Source organism: Oxyura jamaicensis, chromosome 2 (genome assembly GCF_011077185.1).
Source record: "Oxyura jamaicensis isolate SHBP4307 breed ruddy duck chromosome 2, BPBGC_Ojam_1.0, whole genome shotgun sequence".
NCBI lineage: Eukaryota > Metazoa > Chordata > Aves > Anseriformes > Anatidae > Oxyura > Oxyura jamaicensis.
The window spans coordinates 30,475,989-30,487,343 of record NC_048894.1 but is presented as its reverse complement, the minus strand read 5'-3'; the positions used below and the strand labels follow the sequence as shown (position 1 = coordinate 30,487,343).

Here is an 11,355-nt window from a genome sequence, read left to right as displayed (position 1 = left end):
CCACGCTGTTTATTATGCAAGCCAGGATGCTGCTGGCCTTCTTGGCCGCCTGAGCACACTGCTGGCTCATATTCAGCTGACCACTACTCCCAGGTCCTTCTCTGACAGGCAGCTTTCCAACCACACATCTCCCAGCCTGTAGCTCTGTTTGGGGTTGTTGTGCCCCAGGTGCAGGACCCAGCACTTGGCCTTGTTGAACTTCATACCGTTTACCTTGGCCCATCGGTCCAGCCTACCCAGATCCTCCTGCAGAGCCTTCCTACCCTCGAGCAGATCGACAAACGCACCTAACTTGGTGTCGTCTGCAAACTTTCTGAGGGCGCACTCGATCCCCTCGTCCAGATCATTGATGAAGATGTTAAAGAGGACTGGTCCCAGTACCGAGCCCTGGGGGACTCCACTAGTGACCGGCCTCCAACTGGATTTGACTCCATTCACCACAACTCTCTGGGCCCAGCCATCCAGCCAGCTCTTAACCCAACAAAGTATACGCTAGTGTAAAGCCAGTGTAAAGCCATGTACGCAAAGTGTAAGCCATGAGCAGCCAGTTTTCTGAGGAGAATGCTGTGGGGGATGGTGTCAAATGCCTTACTCAAGTCAAGGTAGACCACGTCCACAGCCTTTCCCTCATCCACTAAGCATGTCACCTTGTCATAGAAGGAGATAAGGTTCGTCAAGCAGGACCTGCCCTTCATAAACCCATGCTGACTAGGCCTCATCGCCTGCTTGCCCTGCAACTGCTGCATGATGACAATCAAGATAATCTGCTCCATGAGCTTCCCTGGATGTTAAACTAACAGGCCTATAGTTCCCCGGGTCTACCTTCTGGCCCTTCTTGTAGATGGGCATCACGTTTGCTAGCTGCCAGTCAAGTGGGACCTCCCCCGATAGCCAGGACTGTTGATAAATGATGGAAAGCGGCTTGGCCAGCTCCTCCGCCAGTTCTCTCAGTACCCTCGGGTGGATCCCATCCGGCCCCATCGACTTGCATACATCCAAATGCTGTAGCAGGTCGCTAACCATTTCCTCATGGATTGTGGGGGCCGCATTCTGCTCCCCATCCCCTTCCACGAGCTTAGGGTACTGGGCGTCCAGAGAAAAACTGGTTTTGCTGTTAAAGACTCAGGCAAAGAAGGCGTTAAGCACCTCAGCTTTTTCCTCATGCCTGATTCCTAAGTTTCCCCCCACATCCAATAGAGGGTGGAGATTCTCCTTAGTCCTCCTTTTTGTGTTGATGTATTTATAAAAACATTTTATGTTCACATAACTGAGAATGGGTTTAGTCTGTTGTTAGTTGTTTCAAGCACATAACATCAGATAAGTTTAAGCAGTAGGTTCCAAAAAAATGGGCTTTTCTAGAACTTGTGAAAACTCTCTCTTAGTTTTTCTTCTTAAAATATTATCTGTAAATTATTATTTTTATTCATAAAATGCTCATCTGATGTTAGTAGCATTTCCACAAATTTAAGTGGCCATAATGAATAGTCGAAGTATCTCTGTCACAGCCCCACTTTCTGTGTAAATACTGCCATGTTAAAGATTTAACTTTGTACACTTTACCCATTGGGACCATATATACAAATGTTTAACAAGAACAATAATTCAAAAAAGACAAAAAGCCTGTGTGTGTACATTTGGGTGTGTTTATGAGTATTTTGTCTGCCTGAGTGGTTTTGAGGATGATACCTCAGAGAGTACAAAATATTCAGGAAGGCCAAGGTGTCTGGCCATTTTAGGTTCTAGAGACCATCCTCAGGACCACACTAGTATCACTTGTCAAATAATATATGTGTATTTAAATTTGATTTGCTTTGAACAAAGGGAAGACAACATAGAATCCATAATATTTTTGTGTGCAATTTTTTTTTTTTTCTGCCAATATTTGATATTAACCAAAACATTTTGTTAGTATAAATATGGAGATTTTCTTCTCCCTGAACTTTTGGAGAAAGAAAACTACTACACCTTTCAAAGCCTAAATGTGCACAAGCACTGTTCCTGCTAATTCTTGCATTTTTACTTTTATTTTTATTCGGACTGCCAGACTTGTCCAGAACCCCATAGATGCCTCAAAACTGAAACCCAGTGAAATCTTTAGTTAATCTCTGGGAATGAATTATGTCACTGAAACTGTACTGTTGAATGCAGTTTCAGATCCAGTTTTGTGGACACTGTGAGAAAGTTGTGGTGGATGATGTGGAATATTAAGACTGTTCTGTTGCCAGATATGTATGTGTTTTAAGTTAAGGAGTATAAGATAAACAAATTAGAATATCAGTCTCTATGGGTTGTGCTTGTGCTGACTGAAAAGATTTGAAATGAAAAAGAGAAAAGCATACTTTAACTAAAATTAGTGGTGTGAAATGTACTTTTGAACTTGGAACCAAATTTCTATTACTTCATGCCATTTGCACACAATATTTCCCTTTGTCCAGTAGAGGAGAGATGATGCAGACCTAGTGTTAGACTGAGAGATGCTTTTGAAGCCCATCTGGGGAGGAAATAGATGGAAAGAATGTATATTCATTTTTAAGAGAACATCAGCATGTTAAGGTTGTATACCTTTTTGCTACTGATGAAGCACATAGTTAAAGTGTAATTGTGAAAGTATAATGTAGCATATACACCTTGAAAAATTTTTGCTTAATTCTTTAAATACCAGTTCTTAACTTTCCTCCAAGAGTAAGATTTAATTGAAAATATTAGATCCATAATAACTTGATAGTTTTAAACTGTACTAAGGTTTTAATTATGCTTTATTGATTTTAATGCAGTAGAAATGTTTGTATATAAATTTCAACAGGGTAACTTTTTTTCCAACAGAATCACAGAGTTGACTTCTTTTCTATTGAGGAGTCTGACAGGTCTCGGATCTGTAAAGGATGCTTTTTTTAAACTCACCTTTATTTTCTGAGGAATCATCACAAAAGTATACCCCATGTGAGCTGCCATGGAGGCAGCTTTCCTGTGGATCCTCACTGTGTCCCACAGCCCCTTCACTTTGTGCTGATGGTGATCCTGAAAGATCAGCAGGTAGCCACAGAGACACATCATGGAGAGAGGTGGACTCAACACTGGATCTAAGTTTGGGAAACAGCCCTTCTGCTAAACCTCAGGATCTTCAGACTTTTCCTTTTTTTTTTTCCTTAGGGAGTTCATTCCTAAAGCTTTTGCTTACAAAAGAGAGACAGAAAAATAGTGCATGACCAATTCAGAGAGCATATAATAATGTGGTGGACACACATCCTTCCAAAACGGCCAATTCCTTAATTCTTGAGGCATAGTTGTGATGCAGCAGCCCCAGATATGAATTCATCTCCACCCCCTCAATAAGTGCCTTTCCCATCAGGTTATCAGTTACTGTGGCTCTGCCTCAATCTCTGCTGCTGAACCCACAAGTGGGAAAAGATCTATGAGTGTGATAAACACTTTTTCTTGAGTTTTGACTAGAAATTCCATCTTTGAGCCAGGAAAGATTTTCTCCTACAGATTAGTGAAAGCTGGTATGTTCCCATGAAATGTTTTGATTTAGTGAATTGGCATTTCCAGTGAAAAAGTACTTTGTGATTTTTATTTTTATTTTAACTGACATTGATCTTGTTGCAGTGGAACCATAAGTAGGAGATTTATTTATTTATTTATTTATTATATTTTTTTTTTAAGAGAAGTTTTCATTTCTCCCTATGGGTTCTGATTTTGTGAATGACCTTTCAAATCCTTTTTGTCCAAAATTAAGCTTACATTGCAAAGAAACATGAGGCAGTTAGGAAAGCATTCTCCCTTGTCAATCTGAAATTTACCTATACATTTATATAAAATTTTCCTCATCTCACCACGTAGCAGGTGGTGAGTACTTCTAGTAATTACTGTGAAAAGTAGGTTGGAAAATAAATATGAATATGATCCTTCCTTTGCCTGACTCATCTGTAAATACTGTCAAATTGTCTGTTAATTTTAGGGAAAAAGCATATCATCTTTAACTCTACTTTAAATCCAGCAACAAATCCCCTGCATAATCTCAACACAATTTTTATTTTTATTTTAATTATTTTTATTTTTATTTTTTATTTTTATTTTATTTTTTATTTCATTTTATTTTACTTTCAACTTCCTCTCCATTCCTTTTGAAAATTTCCTTCTCTTATCATGTCATTAGACAGGTACAATCAGTAATAAGAGAAAACTGCATTAGCTTTACCAGCCACGTGTCCTACTTCTTCATTGGCTTCATTGTAAGATGACCTTTGAGAAAAAACCATGCTAGCACCCTAGATGTTGTGAGACAAATATCTTCCAGTCCTTTCTTTTTGGAGCTTCCCCCACTTTTAATAATTAAATTATAAGAGGACTCAGGTTCGTGGCAGGAAGCAAAAAGATCTTAGACGAGACTGACTCTATGCCAGTGTTGAGGTTATTTCTTCTGAATTGTGGGAGAGTTATGCTGCATTTCTGTCTCAGAGCATGGATAATCATGTGTTTGAAAATATTTCTTCTATTCAGTAATCTTGTGCATAAGGCAGTCTGATCTGCAGTATTTAACTCATAACTACCTCTACTCCAAAATTTCATGCCTAAATGCCCCACCTTCATGATGGCATTTACTAGCTCCCACCTTCAGTAAGAGTTGATATGAACTCTTGTGAGTTTACTTAGACCAAGTGATTCTTAGAGATTGAATGTGAAAATTTCACATTAATATATTTTTCTTTTTTGTTGTTGTTTCATAAACAGTTCACAAGTGCTTCAATCTTCAAGGATCAGACTAATTAAAACAAGGTTTCTTTCCAGTGCCTTGGTCTTGTTCCGGTGTTGAAGCCTGCAGACCAAGCTGAGATTGGAGGGCCTTAGTACTCATGACAGTAAGAAACCACTGTGGTGATTTTCCCAAGAGCATCAGTCACCTCAAGGAGATGGGAGTGCATTTGTTTCATAGCTCCAGCTTGATGTCTTACCTATTGGGTAGATCTCTTGACAAAAACTGTGGGAATATCGTAATTAAATACTATATAATATGTGTAATTTTTTTTTGCAGACAATAGGAATTTGAATCTGTACTTTAGGGAAGGACTAATTTCTCGGTGCAGCTGACACACAAGGTCAGGTAGAAAAAAAACAAAACAAAACAACAGAACTTTGTTTTGATGAAAGCAGACTCACTTCTTACATGTGAATGTCTTGTAAGTCTCATCCTATTGCTCAGCCAGTTAAGCAACCAATTGGGAAATGACTGGGACTCCACTCTGTAAGAAAACATGGCAATTTTCTGAAACTATTTTCAGGCCAGCACAACTTTAGAACCCAGAAATATATCAGGGCATCAAGAGAGATGCTGTGAGGAAGTTAGGATGAGAATTTATAATTAATTTTGAAAGTGGAGCAAACTGCCTTACCATGATGATGCTCATGGAGGGAGTTCAGATGGAAAGTCTATAATGTTATAAATTCCCACCTTGCTTATTCTGTGATAATTCTCCCCTTTAAGTAAAGCCTTCATGTCAAGGATACGTTGCTGCCTGCTACATATAGGGCAAAGAATAAATGTCTCATCTCAGGATTTTTGAGTTCTTTTCTTGATTTTGCTGCTTGCTCACTTTATGACTTTTGGTAAACCACTACCACTAAAATTTGTCCCACTTGCTATTCCATGTCTAGCAGTAACATAATAATCAGTATTTACTCTATATAATGTCCACATTACAGAAGCTTTAGAAGATGAAATTATCTTATGCAGATGAAATTATCTTATGCAGTGCTTTGAGCTCCTGAGATTCTACTTCATTATGTCACCACAACTTTAGTGTGATAAATATAATATTTTCTTTTTAACTTTTCAGATGTTCAATTTGCCAATGGCTCTTTTCATTCCACCATCAGTGTTTGCTGTTCATCTACAGTTTAATCTACTTTACCAGTTTTGGATACATACAGAGGTAAACTAAGTTTTTAAGCCATACCTAAACAGTTAGCCTGGAGCAGTGTCCTGAAAATCTGCTAGCAGCTGATTTATTGTGTAAGAAAAATCTTTGTCTGACTTCTTTAAGGAGAAACATCTGTTCATTTTTATTCCTTTTGCTGAATATATTGCTAAGTTTATAAGAAGCAATGAGGCCAGTTGGTCCCAATTAGATTAAAAATAATAATAATAACTGTAAGGAATCAAAACTTTTTAGTATTTTAATATAATATTTTCCTATCTTGCAGCTTATTAAATATTTCTGGCAGATACTGAAACTTATTTTATTTCTAAGATAAATATTTTAGAGGAAAAAAAAAAAATCCAAACAACAGTACTTCTTAAAGACTATTTAGAGTTAAAACTGAAGATATTGTTTCCTTTTTAATGGAAATAGTTCTCAGATGAAAATGTTACTTAGTTATCTAATAGCTATTTGCTTATGACTGCACCTATTTATTTGTTTATTGAGTGTATAGGCAAAATGTATTTTACATACATATAGAGTTAATTACCCACTGTAATTTGTAAGTAGTTTTCCATACTTCTCAGGTAGTTGGACAGCCTTCCACTCTCACTACAGTAGAGGTGTTTAAAAGTTTTGCATGTTATATGGCAGTAGCATATATGTTGGTAACCCCTGCTTGGCTGCAGGCTAATTAACTCTACAACACTCTAACTATCTTGATTACTCTCACTACTCAGATGCTTTTTTCCCTCTGTAGGTTCATTATGTAATCTATAGGACATTTATTTTGGAAAGAGTATGTATATTTATATTTGTTATTTTATGTAACTGGTTTGCTTAAATTACTGTTTTTATTTTCTCTTTTCTGTGTGCTTGATTAAAAAAAAAAGAAAGAAAAAAAAAACTACTAAGATGTACTTACAACTACTAAATACTTACAGTGGCCCAATAACAAACTTCTATGTTGGCATTACAGTTCCATTGGGCAAATTTCTAAAACCATTAATATGTGTCTCATATTCTGCAACATTACATGAATAGCAAAGGTTTACAATAAAATGTAACAAACATCACCAGAACTGGCATAAACTCAAGCAGTACACAGTTAATGTTGTCAAAATGTTTGGAGCAAATTTGATCCAACAGTTTGAAATTATACTAAATAAATACTCTGAGTATCATGATAGCAAAGTTTCTTTGACCGTATCTTAGGATCTCCAAACTGTTTTTATGGTGTTTTAAGTAAAATACTTGCCTCGCTTACTTCTCTGCTGTCTGAAGACATTTTTACCTCATCTGAGATGCCTCTAATATTTTGGTGCGTAGAAGTAATAGAATGAATCCTGGCACTGGTGTCACCGTGTGTGTATAAAGATTCTAGAGTCAATTTCAGAGGCTTATGAATTACCTACACCCCTCTAAAGTGCTAAATCCTTCACAGGGCTTACAGGAAAGCTTCATAGTGTATGTGCTAAGTTTAGACCATAGTCTAAACAGGAATACATTTCAGTCCCAATAAAAAGATAAGTACTCTTTACTACCAATTTATTGTATCAGTAGAAAAACAGCGTAGCTTTTATACTGATCCAGTTGATCTAAACATAGATCTTTGTTTACAAAGGAGACATTCTTAATGTTGAAATTGTTGAATTTGTAGCGCAAATGAAATCAGTTGAAATATGTTGAAATTAGGCTTTAAGATAAAAACTGATGTCAAAATAGAAATAGGGTTACACCACTTCTTAACGTTTCCTGCTCTTGAGGACAGGGACCTAACAGACAAAAGAAGGGAAAGAAAGGGAAATAGTAGCAGCAATTGTAGCCATGGAGGTTTATATTAGCCAGTATTTTTGATGAAGTCAAACTGACGTTTAACAATTTCACTTTGCTTTTGTTTGCGATAACTGCTACAGTTTAACTGTTTTAGAGGTTTGACATCTCTAATATTTTTTCTAATAGTCATTTTACTAAATTTTAACAGTATCTTACATTTTACTAAACCAAAAATCCTTTATGTAATTCTCAGTTCCATCAGCTCCTCAACATATTTCCCTAGGGCTGCAGGCCTGCCACGTTATAGAAAATGTGATCCTGGTTCAGTGACTGCTGCTAAACCTTGCTCTGAACACTACAAGATTCATCATCCCCAGCAGCTCTGGTGTCCTCTGGGAGCCCATGCTGGCTGCTGATACAGTGTGGTACTGTAAGGGGTCCTGTGGAGATGCCTTTCCTCAGTCATGTTCTGCCATTACAAGATGTAATAGGTTTCTTCCAAAATGCAAGAGGATTTGTTAAGAAATGATCAATTTATCCTCAGATTTCTATTACTACTTATCAGTATTGATATTTCCTTAGGCAACATTTGGTCCCATATTGACTAGTCAAGAATGTTTGGAAACCATAATTTCACTACTTTTGATTACACATCTTTGTCCTTCAGAAAAATAAAATCTAGTAAGATACAGCAAAACTGCCTTGTTCTATAGTAATAGATTTCTTTTTTTTTTTTCTTTTTTTTTTTTCATAGCACTGAAAGTCTTAATATAGGTTGTCCACAATTTAATGTTTTATGAAAGAAAAGATACATGATATTTAAATAATAGGAAAGAATGAAATTGTATGAAACTTCCTGATGGAAGATATTTTATTTCAGCTGAGGTTTGAGTTTTTGCTGTTATTGTTTAAAGAAATAACTCAAATTGAATTTAATAATTGAAAAAAAAAAAATGTGCTATGCTGAACCTTTGCATGTCATGTTTCAGCCTAGAGCGGACATTCATAGCCAAAGTAGGATCCCTGATATTTTCCAAAACTTTAACTTGTTGTTTCAAACAATGTTCAGATAAGTTTCCTGTATTAAAGCTTTAGCCTTCTTCAATATTTGTCATGTCAATTTTTGTTCTACTTTCCTATCAGAATATCAGGAGTGCTCCATTTTATTTTAACTCAGGTAGCTCATATATTCCTTCAAAGACAGTATACCAAATCACAAATATAAAAAGTCTCAGACTTCCCTAAATGTTCCCAAAAATGTCTCAGACTTCCCTAGTTCCTGTATACTCAGTAAGCTGTTGACCTTTTATGTAAAATAGAACAGAATTCTAAACACTATGAACAAGGATTATACTATATCATATTTTAGTAAATAAAAGATCTTTAGCACCAAAACCAGAAGGGGCTGTTGATACAGATAAAGCATTTATATAATTATTAATAAATGGTGGGTATCCCAGATTGAAAATGGCTGTGTGACTTAAATAAGTTACGTGCTTTCATTTAACTATATTCACCAATTACCAAATAGAAAAATTTCTGCTATCTGATGTCCTTTTTTTTTTTTCTTCATTGCTTCTCTTCATTATCACACTGTATATATGGCAATCTGAAATAATAGCTCATTTAAATGAGAAAGCAGAAAAGAAAGAAAAAAAAAACAACTTTTTTTTTCTTTTTTTTTTTAGTTGTGGATAAAGATAATAAATCCAAGAGAAAACTATTTTTGGTTCAATCCAATCATATCACGTCAATGGAATGAGATGTTGCCTTAAATGGACTGGGAGAAATGTTTCTATGACTAGGCCATTCTCATCTAGACATCATCATGAGGGAAGTTTAAAAAAAAAATAAATAGAAAAACAGACCTTTGGTCAAAAAATACAAAAAATCTAATTTTTCAGAAGCCACAAAATGTTTCAGGACTTTTACTGACAGACAGAAATACTCTATTTCAGTTTATTTTCACAGGTGATTCAGAAGGTCTGTGGCTCATATTAAGCTATATCCTTCCGTTATGCATTTATTACAACCAATAAGTTAGGTGCGTTTATAACTTGATAGACACCTGTGAAAAACAGAAATTAGTTTCTGTTGGTTTAGCTATAATTTTTATGAGATGTCAAATTGTATTTGGAAAATATCAACTGAATCAATCCGTGTTCATATTAATTGTGGCAGTAGATTATTTCTTGTCTGTGTGATCTTTGACATGCATTAGTTTCTGTTTCATTTTCTCATTTAGGAAAAGACTGCAATCTATGCCCTTTACCATATTCATAGAACTCAGGTTTCTTAAGGCATCTCTTTTCCCGTGTTTGTCTTCCTTCCTCATCAAAGCAGAAAAAGTGCTACTATAAACCAGGAGTAATATGGGTGAAAACAGAACAAGAAAGGAGTAGGAAATATTTTGGCACCTTATGGAGACTGGCAAAAGAGAATTGAAAGGCCAATTTTTAATTTTTATTTTTTTAATCAGAAAGCACTGATTTGGTAAAGCTGATGCTTGCTGTGGAAGTGTATAGTATTTGCCATCTCCCTCCCCCCCCCCACCCCCCCATTCAACACTGTGTGCTGCGTGCAGGTCTGACTTCTGCTTCAGCTCTGTTTTCTTTAATTAAAAAATAAAAAAATATAAAAAAAAGTGAAATTGTGAAGACTTCGCTCTTTCATGAAAAGAATCCTGTTATCAGCTCTTACCTAGGAAGACAGCCAGATTCAGAAACAATCTTCTATGCTTTTTGAAATGTAAGTAGTCAATAAGGAAATTAAAAAAAAAAAAGATTAAAAAGACAAGTAACATTAATAAAAATGCATACAAGTGCTATGTACTTCTTTTAAGAAGCAGTACACCTGTGATTACCATATCAATATCAAAAGCTTATCTTGGAAAACCATATCTTGAAAATCTAGAGGACATATATGTCTCTTTAAGCAAAAACTATTTAAGACAAAAGTCCAATGAGTGGCAGTTGAAAGTATCTAATATCTTTAGGACAATGTGATAAATAAGTGACAGCTTTAGAAAATAGATAAGATATTTAAGTGGACAAAAAGTAACAGTTTTAAAATAGAGTTTATGTTACAAAATTTAGTTGACTGTGATGTGTACAAGTCTTTGCAATGGGAAAATATATATTTTTTTTTTTTTTCGTGGCTATTTTGTGGAGTAGGAGGAAGATTACTCCTGGCAAGTAAAATAAAATAAAAAAAAAAAAAAAGAATTTGCAAGGCACTAAGTTTGCAAAGATGCATACTTGTCCTCAGTTTAGTGTACGGTGAATAGTTCCTATACGGTCCATGAGTAATGAGTTCAGCTTAATGTGTAGAAGTTTTCTGGAAAAAAAAGAAAAAACGTATAGAAGTGCTATCGAATGGATCACAGTGGAAACCAAATGTGATTAACTCAATTTGCTGGACAAGATAAACGTTTGGCTTTTTGTTTTGTTTTGTTTTGTTTTTAAATAGATAGAGTCATCAGTAAAAGGTAAAATCGGTAATCTAATGCATTGAGTATAGTTGGGAAATTGTAATCTCTCTTGAATTTTTCGCTAGAAATTCATTTTGAATTCAAATAGCAAATGCCAACCAAACCTTTCACTTCCATTTTCTGTATTCTAATATGTGGGCTCATTTAGTGAAAGAACAATCTTATTTTCTT

The 11,355-nt window shown here is 35.6% G+C and overlaps 1 protein-coding gene across 4 annotated transcripts in view; it reads left to right on the top strand.

Moving 5' to 3' along the window:
• AGMO (alkylglycerol monooxygenase) overlaps nt 1–11,355 on the top strand; it is a 203,776-nt gene that overhangs the window by 78,546 nt on the left and 113,875 nt on the right. For all 4 annotated transcript variants that reach the window (XM_035318412.1, XM_035318411.1, XM_035318413.1 and 1 more), the window contains exon 5: nt 5,835–5,930. In XM_035318412.1, the coding sequence (XP_035174303.1) occupies nt 5,835–5,930 (96 nt within the window). The remainder of the gene's footprint in view (nt 1–5,834; nt 5,931–11,355) is intronic.